The 22098-nt window shown below is 40.2% G+C and overlaps 1 protein-coding gene across 1 annotated transcript; it reads right to left on the reverse strand.

Moving 5' to 3' along the window:
* Positions 1-2846: 2846 nt before the first annotated feature.
* Positions 2847-16532, reverse strand: ZNF366 (zinc finger protein 366). The gene is made up of 4 exons (XM_009901744.2): positions 15210-16532; positions 12931-13122; positions 6842-7016; positions 2847-4353 (listed from the first exon to the last, which is right to left on the reverse strand). The coding sequence occupies exons 1-4, from the start codon at positions 16506-16508 to the stop codon at positions 3824-3826; spliced, it is 2196 nt and encodes a 731-aa protein (XP_009900046.1). The 5' UTR covers positions 16509-16532; the 3' UTR covers positions 2847-3823.
* Positions 16533-22098: the final 5566 nt, after the last annotated feature.

A 22098-nucleotide genomic window follows, 5' to 3' on the forward strand; every position in this document is an offset into this window, starting at 1 on the left:
TTGCCTGGGTCACTTGGCACTGTCTTCTCTCAGTAATCATTTTGTTTGCAATTCCTCTGACTGGTGACTTACACTTTTAGATGAGTTCTTTACTATTCTAATATGAATTAGCCTTGGGTGCTCATGAATTAGCTTAGTATGATTATGTGACTGGCACAGGCTCAAGGCATCATTGTGATGGAATGTTCTCTGCTTTCTAGGAAGAATGCACCACAGGGATGAACATTGGAAATTATTCACAAACAGCATTGCCATCCTGGTGACTTTTCCTCCTTTTCACCTTTCCTCCTTTCCTCCTTTCCAGGCTTTGTGTGACTGGCAGTTGCTTTTGCTCCAATGAGAAGTGAAATTGTAAAAGTGTACAAATGGCTGAAGTGATAGTGTGTTGAACATGTTTGGGTTAATCATACAGATGACCCTAACCTCTTTGCAGTTATTTCCTTTCCTAAAGACACCCCTGGCATTATAATCTCTATTTGGGAACTGTGGATTGTATTCTTCCAGTGTGCATCATTTTTGTGGTTACAATGTTAGCCACCTGGAGCTGAGCTCTACTGAAATGTTTTCTTTGTTCCACTTGCCTGAAGAGTGCCATTGATAATAATTTGTTTCTTTCTGATAAAGATTTGCTATTTGTCCCATAGCACTACCCAGCAGAGACAACTGGGCTTTGCAGTGGAGGGGCTGAATGCCTTTCTTCATTACCCACCACAGAAGTGAAGGGGCTTGCTTAGTTTAACTCATCGGCATGATCACCATTCCAGAAACTGCAACTAGGCTCCTGATTTCTTGCATATTCTTCTTATCATAGGAACTAATACCGCTGTACAAGTGGAGAGAACTGATTTTGCATCATACACACCTGGAAACTTTGCCACCTTGAGGAAAACATTTCTAAGAGCCAGTGGTTCCTGACTCTCGGCTGTATATGTTACCAAACAGGAGCTTTTGTTTGGCAGAGACAAGATATTGCCAAGAAATAACCAAAGGACTCATTTCCATTTCTATGAGACAATCTCCTACACCATGCTGAGTTTCTGTCTACCTTGTCATTACCCCTCTAGTCTAGTGTAAAGAATGTGGTTACACACATTGCTCTGAAAATGTTCTGATTCTTCTGCTTGACATCATCTTCCTTCAAATAAAGCTGACTCCTTTTTCAAGAGGAGTTATCTCGCCATGGAAGCAAGGAAGTTGAATATGCATGATTGCTGAACAATCATGGCTATGTACCTCTGAAATGCAATGCACCTCATTTTGAAATACATCATTAATTTCATGTCTATGCCTGAAGTGAAGTACATTCCACTTTAATTTGGTATCCCCATTTTATTTTATAAAGCTGACTCCTTTTACAAGAGGAGTTATCTTGCCCTGGAAGCAAAGAAGTTGAATGTGCATGATAAAACAGTTCATCACTGAACAATCATGGCTATGTACCTCTGAAATGCACCTCATTTTGAAAGACAGCATTAATTTCAATTCTATGCCTGAAGTGACATGCATTCCACTTTGATTTGATATCCCCATTTTATTTTACAAAGCTGACTCCTTTTTCAGGAGGAGTTATCTTGTCCTGGAAGCAAGGAAGTTGAATGTGCATGATAAAACAGTCCATCGCTGAACAATCATGGCTATGTACCTCTGAAACACACCTCATTTTGAAAGACTGAGTTAATTTCCATTCTGTGCCTGAAGTGACATGCATTCCACTTCGATTTGATATCCCCATTTTATTTTAAAAAAGTATGTACATTGGCTCTGGAGTTAATTACATTTGTAAGAATCACCCATAAGATACAGCTTATTTTATCAACACCTTTTTCATAGAGTCATCATAGATCATAGAATGGTTTCAGTTCTGATTTAGTAGGTTTAGTTCCAATCCTGCTCCTACAGGCAGGGACACCTCTGAGACCAGGCTGCTCAAGGCCCCATCCAGCCTGGCTTTGAACACTTCCATGGCTGAAGTCTCCACAACTTTTCTGAGAAAGCCATTCCAGTGCCTCACCATCTTCATGGGGAAGAGCGTCTTCCTAATATCTAACCTAAACCCACTTTCTTACAGTTTGAAGACATTACCCCTTGTCCTGTCACTGCATGTCTTCGTAAAAAGTCTCTCTCCAGATATCCTGCAGGCCCCCTTCAGATACAGGCATGGATCTCTCTGCTCTTCATTCAGAATCTGTATCACCCTGAAAAACGAAACCACCCTTCCACAGCCTCCAACTACACTCCAGTTTTAGGTGATGAATAAAAGGCTGCTGCCCTGTGAACACCAGTTAACTCGTAGTTATGTGAACCATTAGTTCTGTAAGGTGAGTGGCATCTTACAATGGAGAGAGCCCTAGCAAGCCATAAATATATAACTATATTAATTATAACTTGCTATATATTGAGCGTGATAGCAAGGCATTTCAAATCAAGAAGCTGATGGGTAGGTGAAAAGGATAATGTTGGAAAAGATGTACCATATATATGGATTTTAACTTTTTGAGCTGTGATGTCAGAACAGGGCTAATTAACTGATTTATTTAATCTGTATTTCCTTATAGACAACAGGATCACATAGGGCTGTTTCTCATCTGCCTTGAAGTTACAGGAGTCAAGGTGCTGGTGAAACAGTTAATGGAATGTACTTAATTGAATATGCTTTTAACATCTTCGTTATGAACACATAATTGAATGGGAGTCAGAGAATGAGAAATTGGGAATTATTCATCAAAAACAATGTGAATGGAATTCTGACAGGCCTGGAGCTTAAAAGTTAAGCCGTGTTGTTAAGGGTGATTTCTGACTCCAACAAGAGGAAATCCAAAACTAATTTTCCTCTTGAGGTACTCCTTGCCCTTTTGGGCAGTGCTATTTAATTTTTATTATACCTTCTAAATTAAAACCTGATCAGATCTGCATATTGTAAAATTATCCTTGCTAGCCAAGATAAACTGAAGACATAAATGGCAAAATTCATCATTTCCTCAGATAAATTACTTGTATTGCTTTATGTGTAATTACAGCAAAACCTGCAAATGCTACATGCTGCTGCTGCTCATTAAATGTATTGGACTGAACAGACCATAGAACAAAATGTGAACATAGTCCATGCTATTGCATTTGAAGAGTTATGGAAACTCCCATACTCAATGAAACACGGCAAAGCACAAACATCCCTTGTGCCAGAGGAAAAGCTTCTGTGACTGTACTAAATTCCTGTGTTTTCAAAGCCTTCCAGAGCTGCATTTCACTGTCTCACATGACATTAGTATTCATTCTTGTCTTCTGTTTCTCATTGTAAGTGATTGAATTAACACTTCAGTAAATGAAAGTATTTAGACTGTGTTATTTCTGAGAGTGACAGCACTTCCATGCACACTATGTTTAATAGTATACTTGCTTATACTGTGAAATACTTAGTATTTTCAGATTTTTTTTCCCGAGACTTATGGTTAGAAATGTCCATATATGTTTAGTCAGATAATAAACCAAATACTAAAGTCTATTGCTTTTTGATAACTAGAAAATTGTGAGTAAGTCTCTATCACCCCAATAAAGAAAAAGTAAACTTCTGTACCCACCCCGTTGCCTGCTTATACATCAAATGGATAAGTATGATTATGTTACTGTTCAATGTCTGTTGCTTTTGTTGATGACAGGACCTTGGACTGCTTTATTCTGTTGATGTATGTGGTTTACCTTAAATTATTTTTATCACTTTGGCCTGTTTATTTCTCAAGACTACTACAAAATTCCAATTTTTGGTAAATTACAGTTCATGTTAAAAGCTATTTGGTTCCCATCTTCCAGCTGTTTTTAGATGTCCATTTTAAATGCCTATAAGCATTGTTTGCTTTTCCATTTTTCTTTCCAGCAATTCTTTCGTACTCTTGTTCCTGTGCTTGAAATACAAGTAATCAGAGAGAGAGTGGCCAAGTCTGGCCTTTTCAAAGGATCTGAAGCTGAGGCATTTGGTGTTTGCAAGGTCTCCCTCTCCTTGGCTCTCCTCCTTGTCTGAACTTCCTATTCTCTTCTGCAGTTGTCCCTCGCTTAGCACTTCTTCCTTCTCATTGCAATAGGACTCTCTGAAGTCCTTCGTCATGCACTCTGGTTTGCCAGACAGATCTTGAGCCACATACAGCTTGTTGTCGTTGTGGTGATACATGTCAGGACTGTACTGCTCTGCCTCATAGTTGTTGTCTTCCTCCTCCTGGTATGAGCTTCCCTTGACACTCTCACCATCTGAATGAAATGAGAATCCCCTCCCTTGGCTTTTCTGGGAAAGATCAAAGGGCTCTTCCTGTTCCAAGCTTCTCAAGGCATTTGTCTGGGACAGAGCAATTCTTCCTCTTCCAAAACCTTGTAGTAGTTTGAGGGGAGGAGAAAAGGAATAATTTTTATATGGGAAATTACCTGGCTAAAAAACAAAACGTGAGATGGCCTTCAACTTCAAGCTTTTCTTTTGTCTTTCACTCAGCTATCTCCAAGTACTTTCTGTTTACATCCCATGACATCTCCTTTGAGATGCTGTTAAAAGAAGTACTATTGTATACACTTCACGGCTAGGTCAGGACACACAAAACATGGTGTTGTACATGCCAGACACTTGATGAGGGAGCTAGGAATAAAAGTGAAGTGACTTGGACTCTTGTAAACTATTTTTGCCAGTGAACCTACCCACTTCCTCCTTCCTATTTTTTAAAAAATTAAAACTTTGATCTAAAGCATCACGAGCCATAATCAAAGTCCCAGGTTTTGTACACTTATTTCCCAGAGTGTGGGGAATAAAAACATGTTAATGCATTTGTTCTATGGACACTCTAGTTCAAAGTTACTAATTTAAAAATAAAAAGCAAATCAAGTCTCAGCAGTCTATGAACTCCACTCTCCTTATTTGTTCTTTTCTCTTCTCTCCAGTGAGAAGCTACTCATGCTACTGAAAAGCTCTATACACCAGATAGTGCTTCAGCTTGAGGAGTTCATTATAAACTAAAGGTAGGGGGTTTTAGCCGTCTAGTATAAGTCTGAGTTTGTCATATTTGTCAGTGTTTCCACTCTTGCTGGAAATTGAGACATTACCCAGGAAGCATCTCTGAGCATAGTAATTCACCAAAGAAGATTCAGATACTACAGGCATAGTTCATCTTAATTACAGAAAAGTAATGGTCTTTTTAAAAAGAACAGTGAATATTTTGGTGAGAGAATTTCATCCAATAGCACATATGTATGAAAGCCACTATTTAACCTCTTCTGTTTTGATTTGGTTTGGATTTTTCCCTCAGTGACTTAATCCAGTTTTTTCATCATCTATGCAACCTCGTTAGCTACAGCTGCTACCTCACAGCAGGTTGTCTCTCTTAAAACGGTTCATGAGCATGGGGCAGCTTTTACAATTTGTCTTGTGTCTGATAAGTCTCAAGGGCTGATAAATCTCTGCACACTGAGAAGCTCTTCGGCTGTCTTCCATCATAAGTAATCATGTAACTAGCATGGTGTGGCAGATGATGTACGGGGAAAACACAGCCATTTATTTCATTATCTCTTCTTTGTAATTTTAAGCTAAATGACACTGGAGTATGTGTTTGGCATACATGCTAGGCTGCCCTAAAGCTTGAATTTGAGGAACATCAAGAAATATTACCCATGAAATAATTATTTATCCAGAAATTCTTAATAAACAGAAAAATATTGGACACTCAAACTCTCCAAAAAATCCTTCCTAATTCAATCAGTTTTTAGGTAATACTGTCATGTATAAACACATGACCCTGAATTTAGGAAGTGTCTGTGTTAGACGGGACATAGGAAATGCTTTGCAGGATACCATGGGTAGTCAAAAATCCATTTACTATGAGATGGAGGAAATAGAGGAGGTCTCTTGTCCTCACTCGTCTTTGTAAACTGGGTCTTGAGCCTATGTCTTTTGCCTAACATCAGTTGTAGCTGTATGGTACAGAATAGCCAAAGTTCTTGGACATTGTGCCTCATTCAGGCTTCCATTCCTATTTCAGACTGGAATCCAATCAGCAGTGAGCAAGATCCATGAAATCTTCTATGCTTTTCATTTCTTTCAGCTTTGAATTTGTAATTTTTGGTGTACCTCAAAAATGAGAGAAAAACTATGAAATCCTACCTATACAGTTCTGAGGGAATAAGGTCTGCTTGCCCATGGCTGCCAGGCTGCTGTCTGTCAGCCTTCAGGGATCAAGCCCCTTGTAACTGCAACATTTGTTCAAAAATAATGAAAATACACCTTCAGATGGGAAGATTATGTCATCCAATCATTCCTCTGTCCATCTGCATGTGCTACATCCTCACTACAGCTAAGTCTCCACCAACTCCCCCTCATTTGTGTCTTGGGCTACCCACAGGCTGCAAGAAGTTCTGTGGTGCTGTAGATATTGAAGCCTTCCCAGTGATGCATGGGGATTCCTGGGTTTAAGTATAAGAATATTTGTTATGGCTGGATGAAACCTCTGCTCTTACATTACTGACCATATTCTTCTTAACATTTGATGGTACAAATTTAGTGTGCTAATATTATTTCCCTGTACTCATGAATACCGTCACATTTTGTCTCCATCTACTCCTCTGTCTTGATCTGTACCTCTGTGTCATCACAAAGCTAGTCAGAAAGGTCTCTGAGACAAGGCTCACTACTTTCGGGGTCTCTGGGCTGTATCACCTGAATAATATTGATAGTTAATAATAACCTCCCAGGCTTATGCAGTTCAGTCTCATCCAATAGCACTGTATGTACGGTATGAGAACATGGATCTGTGGCACAACACCCATTTGGGTTTATGGATATGTATCTTCAGATCTCTTAGAGAATAACCGTACTTACCTTGAGCATTAAATCCTCTTTCCATGACTCCATGTTTGACTTTCATGTGTCTGGTTAGGTTCCCTTTCAAGGTGAATTTGCTGGGACAGTAGAGACACTTGAAAGGCTTGCTGTCTGAGTGCAAGTGCATGTGTCCCATTAAATTATGCATTCTGTTAAATTCCTTTCCACACAGCTGTAAAAACAGTAAGAATGAAAATTATTACTTCAAAGGAGTACTTCCAAGGAGAATATTTTTAAAGGAAATAGGACTTACTCTTCTCAACTTCAGCCCTGGCAGCTTCTGGCTGCAATTTGTTTTTTTAAAGATACAGGCAAAAATCCTACAGACAAGAGTCTGACCTATCCAGGGCCTTCTGCACCGTTGCCATTATTTAAATTTGAGGTATAGGACACATAGTCAAATACCCCCCCAAAGTGGGGAATGTTGTAAGGAGGGGAGAGGCTTCAGTACCTAACCTGGGAGCCTCTTGCCTTGAATGAAACTCAAGATTTTGCCCTGGTGAACCATTTAGTTTGTAGTTTATAAATCTAACCTTTAGTCAAGAAAAATACCAGGCAGACATGGAGATACAAAATAAAACCAATTAAGTGTTTCTGTGAAACTATCAAGCAGAATATTACTTCTGCTTAGGTGGAAATGAAATGGCTGCACATTTTGCTTCAAGCTAGAAAGAGCAATTCTTTTTATTTTCTTTGTTTCTTGCTCCCCTGCTTTTCTCTTTTATCTTCCATTTACTGATTTCTGTGTTTTGGCATCTCTGGTGAGTAAGCTGGAATTTAAACAGTCATGGGGCTGCAAGAATGACTCAGCTTTCCCTGAAGCATGTTCCTGCCAGCTCATGCTATTGATTGTGGATGTCTGTCTTTGATGAAACAATAAGAGGTTTTTTTTCATTGTTGTTGTTTGTCTAGATGGGTTCTTTTGTAAACTGGTCCCTTATAAATCAAATGTATTCTTAAGACATGAGACTTTGACATCAATATAACAAGCTCTTAGTCTTACTTGTTGTCTTCTGGTCTTTCGTTTTGCTCACATTCAAGTGGCTATTTCCATCCTCTGCAAATGTCTGTGTTTTATTTCTGTTTCAGCTCCTCTTTTGTTTGTTTGGGTTTTGTTTTATTTTTGGTTTAGATTGGGGGCTTTGGGATGGTTTTAGACAAATACTTTTATCATGAGAATTTTAATTTTTCACTGATGTTTATTACCATATGGCCCAGAATCACCATTATTGAGTAAATGAAACTTCCATCAAGCAGTGTACTCACCTTGGAGAAAACTACAAAAACAAATAATTACTGAAATTCTATCTAATCTGACTTCAGATTTATTTAATTTTGGGAGTACAGAAGGTCTGCTACAGTACCTTTTGCTTCAAATTCACAAAGCCATCACCTAGAATATCTGGATCAAACATAGACAGTGAAATGATCCTTGGTGAAATACTAGAAATCCTTTTCATTTTAAACCATCTCTTGAGGGAAAATGAATGTAGTTCATTATTATTATTATTATAATTTGCAGTGGTTCTATTTTTAAGTGAAAACTAAGGTTGAAGCAATGCAAAAAGAAGAGTCTGGAAACATTCACTCATTTTTATATAAAAAAAATTGCTTCAGCTGTGATTTGCGCTCTGTGATTCTGCTAAACTGAGCATTCTAGTAAATACATTTAGCATCAAGCTGTACACCAAGACAGTGGAGATGGGAGAAGGAATAGCTACTGAAAATGTTAGTAATTTGTAAGGGTAAGATATCTGATTTCAAGGATCATCCATCCATGATGGATAACAGTTTCCTCTTTGCATTCAAAGAAAGCTAATGATCCAGGTGACTTATGTTTAGGAAAGAAAATGAACTAAAAGCCCTCTCAGAAAGTGCTGGGGGGAAACAAAGAGAAGAAGAAGCAGTGATGAGTACCGAAAACTTGCGAGGAGGAACAGCATCTGATTATATCTTGACAGCTGCTGGAATGACCTGTGACATGTCAATATCTCTCTGGCTATAAGAATGTCAATAATAATACCTTTCCAATGCTTCTCAGCAGAAGGCATCTGGTTATCTGCTTGTATCATGGCTGACCTGAGTTCTCACCAGGTTTTGCTTTCTGACAGCTATGTCTTTATTTCTCTAGGAAAACTGGTAGTCAAGAAAAAACAGGTTGAAAAGGTGATAGTCTAGAGTATGTCATGCAAATTTATATCTTTATAAGGTATGAAATTTCAAAATTAAAGTAGTGGGAGAATGTATGTTTTTTCTCTCAAGGCAACACTTATATCCTCTTCTTCATAATGAAAAGACAAAGGATTTTGTAAAGGGTAGATCCTTACTGCACCAAAGTTTTGTGTCTCTGAAAAAAAGGGGTGGGTTTTACATTTCACAAAGTTGTGCGCAGCCTTAGGGATATGTAATGTATTCTTGTCCTGAAATCTTCTCTGGGGACAGGAGGAAATGGTACAAGATGGAGAGGTGTGACCAGAAAATTAAAGAAATGCAGATACTAACACCGTTTTTCAGAACAAGATGGATCTGTGTGCATAGTCCCTAGGTAACCTATCCTCTTCAAAACACACAAGAGAATATTCAGATGAATGTCCATGGTCTAGAGGGTGACAGAGCAGGTTTTGGGCTCATGTGTTGGAAGAGCAAGCTGGGATTCACAGCTAGTGCTTAAAAAACAGCCTGAGTCTACAGACCAAGCAGACCAAGCAAAATTTTATTTCTCTATGGCAGGGCAGGTGTGTGAGCACTGATGAGTGGAGTGTGAAATATGACCTAGTTATATGGGAGTGAGCTCCAGAAGAACTCACCAGAAAACACCTTAACACTCAAGGAGATACAAAGATCTTGAGAGATCTTGAGGCAGCAAGAACAACATGATTTAATTGGGGACCTTTTTTTAGGCCATGTGCTTTAAACAAAATATAATTAAGTCCTTGAAGAGAAAGACATCAACTGCAAGTCTTCTGAACACACTTTTTTGTACTGGTTGGTGAAATAGAATTCAGTACAGTTTGCTAGAAAGACTGAATTACTTCAGCACTCAATTTTGTTTTCCTAAACCACCCCATGAAGTATACCCTCCTAGATCAGTCAGTTTGTTTTGTTTCTTCCCAAAGTACTTATCTAATATTTTCTTAGGTTTTGGCTCACTATCAAAACTCAGGAATCTAGGTGGGAAAAAAGTGGAGTTCAAAACATCTACTGCAAAGGGTATTTGCCTGGTCTGAAAAAAACTTCATTGTAGTCTTTATTGGAGGTCTGAAAAAATACAAATTTCAACACTGAATGCAACTGTAAATTTAAGAAACTAGAACTACTGTGATGCACCAACTGATGCAACTCCTTCAGAACTCTTCAGTGTTTGGGTTGGTTTTTGTTTGTTTTGTTTGTGGTGAGGTTTTTTTGGTTTGGTTTTGGGGTTTTTTGGTTTTAGGCTTGTTTTTTTTAACAGAAATAAACAAGACAGCATGGGCTCAGGTCTTTAAACACCACAGAGAAGTTCACTCTTCAGAAAAAAAAAAAAAAAATCAAACACAGATCCAGACTGCAGCTGGAGGAGGAAACAGAAGGGACAACTATTTGCTTCTCCCTCACTTCAGATAGTCTGTGCTTAGCTGTGATTAGACAGATAGGAAAGCCTCATGTTTTCCTTTGCTGTGAGAAAAGGTTAAAGAAAACCATTGCATGTGGTGAAGTAGAAAGGCTACTGCTGTGCTCTCTTTCCCTTGCATTCTTCTTCTTCTTCTTCTTTTTTTTTTTTTTTTTTTCATAAGAAGGGTGTTCCTTTCCTCAAAGAGAGAGGGAGAGGGAGAAAGACTGTAAACTGTCCAAAAGGACCGTGAGAAAACAGGAAGCTTTGAAAAGTACAAGAGAAAGCAAGATGAAATCTATTTGCAGGCAGTTCCCCGGGGACATGTGAGGCATTGTTAAGCAGCCTGTTCATACAGCTATATCCTTCCTTCTGCTGAGGAGGAGCTTGGTGCCAAAAGGCTGCTATCTGGTCATTACCTTAACCCTCTGAATACCATCCAGAAATACTTGCTTGAGTCTTTCAAGGGCTCTGCCAGAGAGGCAAGAGATGTTCCTAACACCAAAGAGGAATGCCTGATTCTCCCCTTGCTTCTTGTTGCCATCTCCACTTCATTGAGGGGCACTGATGTTGATTCATAGTCCTTTACCCACAGGAGAAACTAGTTTCATTGTGCTTACATTTTTCTTTCCTCCTAGGGACATTGGGTGGGGACAGAGATGTGAAAAGTAAGAAAAACAGGTGTTCCCATAGAGCTTTTGTTGCTGGCTGGAAAACACACCAGTGGTGCTCCAGTTTCTAGTTCAAAACTCCATGTTTTAACAATCTGCTAGCATCAAACCCTATCCTGAACATGAACTTTCAACTAAGCTGCACATAACTAAAAAATACTGTGAATCTAGATACTGCATTGGAAACAGCTGATCAAAAAATTGAGCTTCTTTTCTGAAATTTGAGAGGTTAAAGGACAATTTTGACCAAATGGGGACAAAAAGACAGGTTTGCAGGTGTTATCAAAGAATGAAAGTCTCCAGCATACTTGACATGGAACTGCCCAGTCAACACAGAATAGAATTTAAGGAAAGAAAAAAAAAAAAAAAAAAGGAAAAAATATTAATAGGGAATAAATTAAAAGCATACACAATGCTACAGCTGAAAGACCTTGCTGCTATTTTCTCCATCTGAAATGCTTTAAAGTTATCAAAAGAAAATGAGGAAGTCAAAAAGACTCACTTTGACATTTTTTTGTTAAAATTACCACTGAATGCCGCATTCTCCTATGATATTTTGACATTGTACATTTTTCAAGAGAAAATAATTTCATTTAATTTTCTTCATCCAACTCTGCTTCTTAGTGAAACAATCCCTTTAAAAAAAATATTTAATTCCACAACAACATTGGGTGAACAAGTTTTGAGAAACATCCTCCAGATTAGATTTCAGTTGGTTATGAGTGAACTGGGGAATAGAATGGAATAGAATAGGATAGGATAGGATAGGATAGGATAGGATAGGATAGGATAGGATAGGACAGGATAGAATGGAATAGAATAGAATAGAATAGAATAGAATAGAATAGAATAGAATAGAATAGAATAGAATAGAATAGAATAGAATAGAATAGACCAGGTTGGAAGAGACCTTCAAGATCATCGTGTCCAACCTATCACCCAACACCACCTGATCAACTAAACCATGCAACCAAGCACCCCATCAAGTCTGCTCCCCTCTGCATTTATATCTCTTTTAGAGCAGATCAATGTAGGAATAAAGTCTTGGACTTCACAAAATTTGACTCCAGCAATGAGCCAGAGAGAAGGCAAAAGGAACAGATGTAGTATGCAATACTGAGTAAGAATATAAACATGAAAAATTCAAAAGAAATATATTACTGATAAGTATGGTTAAGAAAACTGAGGTCTCAAAGGTGTATGTGGAAGGAGAAGAAGAGAGGGTGGAAAATGAATGTCAGCCTGCTGGAGGAAGACAGCAAACTTAGTTCCGTTCTGTTAGCATACTAGTGTCTTGCTCTGAATTTAAGTTCAGTAATTATACGTGGACCATTCAATTGTCTTCTGTAGCTGTGCTGTGTTGCATAGCATCTCTGTGTGAAATTATGGCTGCTGTTTTTTCGTTGACCATGGCTTTTGAGAACGGGCTTATGGTCTCCTGTCAGGTGCACAACTTGATCTATGCTTTTAGTCAGCTTTTCAAGCTATTAAGCAGTTAGATTTCTGTTAGGATGGCTGCACTAAACAAATGTCAGGTATGTTTATTGTCCTCAAACTTCCATGACATTTAAATGCTCATGAAGCAGAAAAAAAAAAAAATTATGATGAAAGTTACTAATGTAGAAGGGGAAGGGAGTAAAGCACAGATATTTGCCTCCAATATTTTGTACTATATAAGCAGAACCTGGATAAAGAAAGGAAACCATGCTGGTTTATGTGAATTCAAATAAATGGAAGTCTTGTTTTTCCAATACTACTGTATCACAAGATAATAGTATTACAGAAATATCTAGTGAGTTACTGCCTCTACCACCAAATAAACTTACCTTGCATTTAAAGGGTTTGACATCAGAGTGAACAATCATGTGGGCTTTGAGTGTCTGCTTTTGCACAAAGCTCTTGAAGCACAAATGGCATTGATAGGCTCTGATATTGGTGTGGATGAGGACATGTCGCTTCATGTTGGCCAGTAGCGTAAATTCCCGGCCACAAATTCCACATTTGTGCTCTTTCACACCCTGTAAGAAAATAAAAGTATCAGAAAATTCTATGGATGAAAAATTTTCTGGGTCGTTTAATCTCTGGAACAGTAATATAAGAATATATTTATTCTCCATTAGCAAAGCAGGTAATAAATTCTTTCACTTTTGACATAATTTGTTCAAATCATACATACTTATGTGGTTGTTGTTTTTATTGGCAAATTCTTTTAAGAGTTTGAGAAGCAAAGAAGGAAAACAAAATGTAAGTTTAATGAAATAACTAATGCTGTTTCCATCAGCAAGTTTACAAATCATATTAGATGTAGTCAGTAGCACAGCTTATCTGTCCTATTCTGCTGCTTATGTATTCAACATATGCACACACTTGCTGACCAAGAATAAAAATTAGCCACTTAAGAGGCTGAAGTAGGGCTTGCCTTTGATAACTTAGTGTAGTTTGCTCCTAAAAAAGACAAAGCCCTGTTTGAAATAAAGCTATTGAAAATTATCTGAAGTAACTGAGTAGTAGTCACGCAATGTCACAAAGGTAGACTCATGATAGATTGAATGAACAGAAAATACTGTTCCCTGTTAGTGAGGCTTCCACTAATGGAGTGGAGATCTCATGTGATCTGATGTTTACAGAACATTCCTAGCATCTTTCATGCCATCTAGTCAATTTACCTATGTCTAATGCAATATTCTTGCTCACACCCATGTGATCTAACTTCCAGTTCCTCAAAAAGTCATTTAGGTGCTATGAAAACAAATTAATTTATCATTAAATACTTCATAATTTTGAGTGTAACTTGCTGAAGGTAATGAGGATTGATAAGTGAAGCGATGAGGGCAATTACCCCTCCCTCAGGCCTCCATTGCAAAGAAGACTTGAAACGACCTGTGCCTTCACACCCATCAGTGGTTTTCACAGTGAATTGGGAAGCTAAAAGTATGAACACCAACAGTGGCTTTAAGTGTCTGCCTATCTGATGTCAGGCTGCATTTGGTCAGCTAAGCACTGTTGATTATGTCCACAGCTGAACCCCTGTGCAGCTGTGGACAAAGAAGCAGAAGCTCTCTAAACTCTCAGGGGTTTCCTTTGGCAAAAGTCTGCCAAATCTTAAATTAGTAGAATTTTCATAGTGAATCCGAAAACCAAAGGGATTTTCCAAAAAGAAAAGAAATTGTAATCATGTAGTAGAAGAAAAAGCAACTGTGAAGGTAGTGTTTGTAGGTCTTTAAAGAAAAACGTATGTATAAGACTGAAATTATGTAACTTTCTATATTTTAATGTTTTTCACATCAAAGCCAAAACTCAAGTGTTAAAGGAAAAATTTGAAAATCTGGAAGCAAACTTCCGTAACATGTGGGGGGTTGACTAGTTTTAATAACATTTTTTAAAAGTGGATAAGCCAATTTCAGACACTCTTCAATGGAACAGTTAGATTTTTTTCCTGGTTTTGAAATCAGTCTCTGCCCCTAGCTCAGACTGACCCTGCTCTCATTGCTGTCAGCAGTGGCAAGACTATCAGTTGATATGTGTTGGCAGGGTTTACGGTCCTACTTCTCCACTTATACTGACTGCCATTCTGGATAACTTAGGCACAAAGGAGAGAAATATTTATGTTGGGGGTGGGGTGTGTGAAAATCCTTTTTTTCTTCAAAATCTGCATATATTTGGTCTACTGCAAGTCTACCTACTTCCCGGTTAAAGGGAGCAAAACAGCAGAATTGGTTTTCAGAAGAATACTTCTGCTAAAGTTTTAGCCATGTTACATAGCTCTATAAAATTATGTTATGTTACAGAAGGTTATTCTGAAGGTAAAAACCAGGAGCAGAGAAATGTGAGAAGAGTGTTGCGAAGTAATGCAGGTGTTTTAATTGAACTCCTTTTTATAACAAAGCACTTTCCCAAAACTGACAGGGACATTTGGCTTCTCCAATTGCCAGCACTTCTGGGCCTTTTTCTCTGCATAAAACTCTCCAGCTGGCAGAAAGCCAGCATGAGGCTCTATAGACTGATTACTTTCTTTCAAAGGAGGTACATATATATGTCTTTAGCAGCCTGCAATCCTTGTGCTCCCTTCCAATGCACGCTGAAAGTGCAACCTGTGCTGGCTTACCTTATGAGTTAGGGAGTGTTGCTTCAGGTGGTGGGGCTGCACAAACTCCATGCCACATTCAGTGCAGATGTACGGGCGAATATCTTTGTGCTTCATCATGTGGTTTTGCAGCTGACTTGGATACTGGAAAGTCTTATCACATTCAGTGCAATTATACTGTATAGGGCCACGGTGAGTCGTTAAGTGTCTCTTCAGCTGAGCCAGTGTTGGAAAGTCCAGACCACACTCCACACAAATGTTCTCTCGGCCACTTTCATGCTTAGATTCGTGTGCTTTCAGCTCACTAGGATAGGCAAAACCTCTGCCACAGATCCTGCAGTTGTAAGGCTTGATGTCACTGTGTTGCATCATGTGTCTCTTAAGGTGACTGGTTTGAGTGAATGCCTTGTGGCATACCTGGCACTTATGTGGCCGAGTGCCCTGGTGTGTCAACATGTGTGTGTGCAAGTGGCTCAGCTGCTTAAAAAGCTTGCCACATCGGGTGCAAGCATGTGGCTTAATGCCACTGTGTCCCAAAATATGGGTGACCAAATTATACTTGGATGTATAAGACTTCTCACACATGGGACATTGCCAGCGTTTCTGTTCACCTCCCACATCAACATAATAACTGTCATCTATCTGAAGGTTGACATCTACTCTTTCCACTTTCTGCTTATTTTCACCACCTTCTCTTACTTCAGCCCTCCTGAATGATGGCTCTGCAGGTCTTTTCATTTGAAAGGGATTCCTAAAATGAAAGTTCGGTGGCACAATAAAAGGAAACATTAAACCAGGGTGAACTTTGGGATAATAAGTGTAAGGAGCCTGCATGAATGCTGGGCTACCGGGCCATGACATGTTAGGCTTCACTGTTTCTTGCTTGATGGGCTTGGCTCCAAAGTGCTCCAGAGTTCTGTAGAACTGAAGCCCAAAATTGCAGAGGTCAATCATCTGGGAACTGTATTTGGGCTGTGCTGGCTGTTGGAACACCAAGGGAAGACTAGAAGAGCCTATGTCATTGTGATCTTCAGGTCTCTCAGATGGTGATGAGGAGCCCTCAAGAGGGATAGAAGGAGGCATTTTTGTTGGCATACTCTTGCGTTTCCGAGACCCTCCTTCCAAGGACCCCTGGAACGTTTCCATGTCTCCAAGGGGAGGAGGGCCATAGCGGAAGTGTGAGAAGTGTGGTCCAAATTCTTCACCAAATGGAGTTGTTCTGTGTGGCTTTGTGACAGGGCTCAGCCGCTGCAGGCAGTGGGAGAAGGGAGAGGCTCCTGTGCAGTCCACATTAAAACTTGTTTCTTCATTTTTCATCATATTCAATTTTTTATATTGTCCAGATTCCTTTAAAAACAAGCAAACAAACTTATTCCTTCCTGTTCTCCTGGATTTAACATTTTGTTGTCTATTTAATTGTTCTAGAGGTTGATGGGGTTTTTTAAACTAAATGCAAATAAGGATGTCTTAGGCCATATAGAACAGTTGCATTTTAAAGCAGAATTAAATTGGTTGGTGAAGAACAAAGAAGCTTTAGTCTGCCTGCTGTAGAATTGGTGGTTTCAATCAAGTTTAACCATACAATGTCTTTGCAACATAAATACACTGTACCATGACATACTACTTTGAAGCTGAAGCTGTACTGCAAAGCTTCTGCTGAATGTAATTCAGCTGGGCCATTTGTGGGCAAAATTCTATCCTTGGCTGTGCATGCAAAGGCTGTAGAAATTGGCGGTCCATCTAAAGGATATGGTAATACAAACAATAATGTGCACATTTATTATAGTTCTGACATGAAAATCCAAAGCCAAAAAATATTAAACTTCTTTGTATCATTAACATGTTCTGCTGTGAGAGAAAACAATGGCCAAGTGATCTAAGGACACTGTGTACCATCAGGTTTTGTGCTGTATTTCCTGGCTTCTCTCACTTTATATTGTAATAAGAAGGCAGGGATTAATTTGTTTTCTTTGTTTTAATCCCAGATATATTTACCTGGCATATTTGGGAAGGATCTTTGATAACTCTCCAAATTATATTCAGATTTATAGATTTAATCTAGAGGGTTTTTGTTTCTGACTATTTTGGCAACTAAAACTAAATGTAGGATTAATGTCAACAACCTTCCAGCTCTCCAGAGTAACTGACACCTAAGAACACTCCAAGATTTTCTATTGGCACAGTGTAACAAGGCAGATTAATTATTGTCTTCTGGCAAAATTTTGCATTCCACTGATCATATAGGGAGCTTCTCTAGAATTTGAGGGTTGCAAATATTGGTTCTTAGTTTTGGGTTATCTTATATAAGGCTGCCACCTTTTGCCTTGGCTCTGTAGAATCATGGAATCATTTGTGTTGGAAAAGGCCTTTAAGATCAGTTAGTACAACCATAAACCAAACACTGCCAAGTTCACCACTAAACCATGTCTCTAAGTGCCACATCTACACATCTTTTAAATAGCTCCAGAGATGGGGACTCAACCACTTTCAGGGGCAGCCTGTTCCAATGCTTAGTAAACGTTTTGGTGAATAATGTTTAATATCCAACATAAATCTCCTTTAGGAGACCATTTCTTCTTGTCCTATCATTTGTTTAGTGGGAGAAGAGACCAATACCCACCTCCATACAACCTCCTTTCAGGAAGCTGTAGAGACTAGTAAGATGTCAACTTATCCTCCTTTACTCCAGTCCAAAAAATCTCAGTTCCCTCAATCACTTGTGCTCACTATCTTTGCTGCCATTCACAGTATCACAGTATCACAGTATAACTAAGGTTGGAAGAGACCCCAAGGATCGTCAAGTCCAACCTGTCTCCACAGACCTCACGACTAGACCATGGCACCAAGTGCCACATCCAATCTCCTCTTGAACACCTCCAGGGACGGTGACTCCACCACCTCCCTGGGCAGCCCATTCCAATGATGAACAACTCGCTCAGTGAGGAACTTTCTCCTCACTTCAAGTCTAAACCTCCCCTGGCGCAGCTTCAGACTGTGTCCCCATCCATGTCTTTGGACATAGTCCAGCACCTCAATGTCTTTCTTCCAGTAAGGCCCCCAAACTTAAAGTTAGGGTGCTGAGAGAGCTGGCAGATGAGCTGGCCAAGCCGCTCTCCATCATTTTCCTCCAGTCCTGGCTCACTGGACAGGTCCCAGATGACTGGAAACTGGCCAGTGTGGTCCCCATCCACAAGAAGGGTCAGATGGAGGAACCCGGACACTACAGGCCAGTCAGCCTGACCTAGTGCCAGGGAAAGTGATGGAGCAGATTATCCTGGCGGCAATAACTGCACACCTGAAGGATGGCCAAGGGCTCGGGTCCAGCCAACATGGATTCAGGAAGGGCAGGTCCTGCCTCTCCAACCTGATCTCCTTCTATGATCAGGTGACCCGCCTGGTGGATGTGGGGAGGCCTTTGGATGTGGTCTACCTGGACTTCAGCAAGGCCTTTGACACCATCCCCCACAGCAAACTCCTGGCCAAGCTGTCAGCTCGTGGCTTGGACAGCAGCACTCTGTGCTGGGTTAGGAACTGGCTGGAGGGCCAAGCCCAGAGAGTGGTGCTGAATGGTGCCACATCCAGCTGGCGGCCAGTCACCAGTGGTGTCCCCCAGGGATCAGTGCTGGGCCCCATCCTCTTTAACATCTTCATTGATGATCTGGATGAGGGGGTTGAGTCAGTCATCAGCAAATTTGCAGATGACACCAAGTTGGGAGCAGATGTTGGTCAGTTAGAGGGTGGAAAGGCTCTGCAGAGGGACCTCAGCCAACGGGACAGATGGGCAGAGTCCAATGGGATGGCATTCAACAAGTCCAAGTGCCGGGTGCTGCACTTTGGCCACGGCAACCCCATGCAGAGCTACAGGTTGGGGTCAGAGTGGATGGAGAGCTGCCAAACAGAGAGGGACCTGGGGGTGCTGATTGACAGCTGCCTAAACATGAGCCAGCAGTGTGCCCAGGTGGCCAAGAGGGCCAATGGCATCCTGGCCTGTATTAGGAATAGTGTGGCCAGCAGGAGCAGGGAGGTCATTGTGCCCCTGTACTCTGCATTGGTTAGGCCGCACCTTGAGTCCTGTGTCCAGTTCTGGGCCCCTCAGTTTAAGAAGGACATTGAGACACTTGAACGTGTGCAGAGAAGGGCAACAAGGCTGAGGAGAAGCCTTGAGCACAAGCCCTATGAGGAGAGGCTGAGGGAGCTGGGATTGTTTAGCCTGGAGAAGAGGAGGCTCAGGGGTGACCTCGTTGCCCTCTACAACTACCTGAAAGGTGGTTGTAGCCAGGAAGGGGTTGGTCTCTTCTCCCAGGCAACCAGCACCAAAACAAGGAGACACAGTCTCAAGCTGTGCCAGGGGAGGTTTAGACTCGAGGTGAGGAAAAAGTTCTTCACTGAGCGAGTCATTCGTCATTGGAATGGGCTGCCCAGGGAGGTGGTGGAGTCACCATCCTTGGAGGTGTTCAAGAGGAGATTGGACGTGGCACTTGGTGCCATGGTCTAGTCATGGGGTTTGTGGTGTCAGGTTGGACTCAGTGATCCTCGAGGTCTCTTCCAACCTTGGCGATACGGCGATACTGTGATACTGTAAACACAGTATTTGAGGTGCAGCCTCACCAGTGCCAAGTACAGGGGGCCAATCACTTCTCTACTCCTTCTGGCCACAATATTTCTGAAACAAGTTGCATTAAAAGCAGTTGCTGTTGGCCTTCTTGACCACCTCTGCACATTGCTGGCCTATATTTAGCCAGCTGTGAACCAAGACCCCAGGTCCTTTTCTGCTGGCCAGCTTTCCAACCACTCTGCCCCAAGCCTGTGGCACTGTATGCAGTTATTGTGGGTGGTTTCATTCTGACCCTGTGCCTGTTGTCAAGCTTCAGGAGCTGAGTGCTCTGAGAACAACTGGTTCTACTATTACAGGCTGAGGGAAAGGCGGCATTCCTTACCTCAGCCTTTTCCTCAGCCTTTGTCACTGTTTCTCCCCACATCCAACAGAGGATGGAGATTCTCCTTAGTCCTCCTTTTGTTGATAATAGAAATTACTTTATTTTGTAAATGAAAAAATATTTACAGAAACTTATTTATTGTCTTTTATTGCAGTAGCCAGATTAGGCTCTGTTGAGCTTTGTCCCTTCTAATTTTCTCCCTGCATAACCTCATGACATCCTTGGAGTGCTTGTGAGGGGTGAACTTACTTGAATATTAGTGTATATGTGTTTTGTCCATGAATCTGTCCAGTGAAGCAGAGGCTGGGGTGGAAACTAGACATATTTTCCCTCTATCACCTGTGACGTGTTAATGATATTTATAAGATTGCTTTTGGAAATACTAGGTGGAGAGCACGAAGATGGTTGGATTACTAACAACACCCCTGTTTCTTTCTGGGAAAGCTCCATGATGGATAACCCTGCTTTTGAAGTCAGTCTTTCTTTTTATGTATATGATTCTTTCCCATCAAGATGGGTGTAAAATGCTTCATAAAACCCCTAGCAATTAAGAATCCAACTATGTTATTTACTGCCTTTGTTAGACTATTGAAATGCCGCCAGAAATATACAGAGTGACAGTGACTTGTACCTAATTGCTCTCGTCTCTTGAGTGCCAGTTACTCCCTTCTTCCACAGCCTGTTTTACACAAAATTTCAATCTTTCTGGAACACAGAGATATTCTAGAGGCTGTAGAACTGCTTGGAATTGCTAGTGAAAAATAATTCCTTTGCAATACTAACCTTCAGCCACTTTCACTGAGCGTACAAGTTTGTTCCACTGTCCAGGGCTACACACATCGCAGGACCAAGCCTACAAGGGAAAGTTTTTGAAGAGTCAGTGACCAGCACAATCATAGAGGTGCTAATGTAACCCAACAAAAGAGTGCCCTGAATTGGAGAGAAATTACAGATTTGCAGTCTAAATACGGATGACCATGCTGCCTTTTTTTACCCCCCTCCTCTTCAATCTTCCAACCCCGTGATGTAGAAAATTACTGAGGAAAGATTAAATGTAGCCTTGCTTCTCATCTCCTTTCATGTTGGTAGCAAACCCTTGCTAATTAGAATGGAGGTGTGATCTTCACCTTGACCAGAACTTTTCCATGCAAATGTGGGTTCTGAGAAAACAAACAGAAAAGAGACTACAGACTTGACCACCATGCAAGAAATAGTTAAGGAGCTGTCCCTTCTTCTTTAAATAAATTCATTAGAGGATTTTAAAGCTTTTAAAACACATTTCCCTAGCTGAGTTTTCTATATGACTTGGGTATCTAATCCCATTTTAATATCCATTAAACAAAAAATATAGGGGGAGGGGTGTGAACTGAAAATTTTTGTGTTAAACATTTCATTGGGTCCTTTTGTGTGTCCTGTACAAGCACTTTAAAGCATCCTTTTTTTTTTTTTTTTTTTTTTTTTTATTTGGCCCTTACTGTTTGGAATCTGACACTATATATGACGTGTGATTCCACATATTGTGGTTTGTTTAAACCTGTACAGACAATAAAAATACCAGCTTCTATCAGCAGTATTTCAGCTCCTCAGTTTTGAAACATCTGTCTGGAAAGTTTACTGAGGCAGAGATTTCCATTCTGTATTGGCGCTTACTAGAAAGAAGGTTTCCTACAGACCGTGAATCATCGTTTGCCTTCTCATTTCCACTCATCATATTTCTATAGATAAAAGATTTAAAAAAAAAAAAAGAAAAAAGAAAAGAAAAGTATGCAAACCATGCTATTCATTCTGCAAGCACACTTATTGTTACAGTCCCCAACTGATACTCTGTAATGAAGTCAACAGCGAATTTTCTTTACACCTCAGTGGAACCAAGAGTCCTGAATGAAAATGCCTTCTCCCTATAGACTAATAATAATCCTAGCCATAAAAATGCGAGATAGTGAAGTTTCTCAAGCTCAAATGAAGCTTGAATG

Source organism: Dryobates pubescens, chromosome Z (assembly GCF_014839835.1).
Source record: "Dryobates pubescens isolate bDryPub1 chromosome Z, bDryPub1.pri, whole genome shotgun sequence".
NCBI classification, from domain to species: Eukaryota; Metazoa; Chordata; class Aves; order Piciformes; family Picidae; genus Dryobates; species Dryobates pubescens.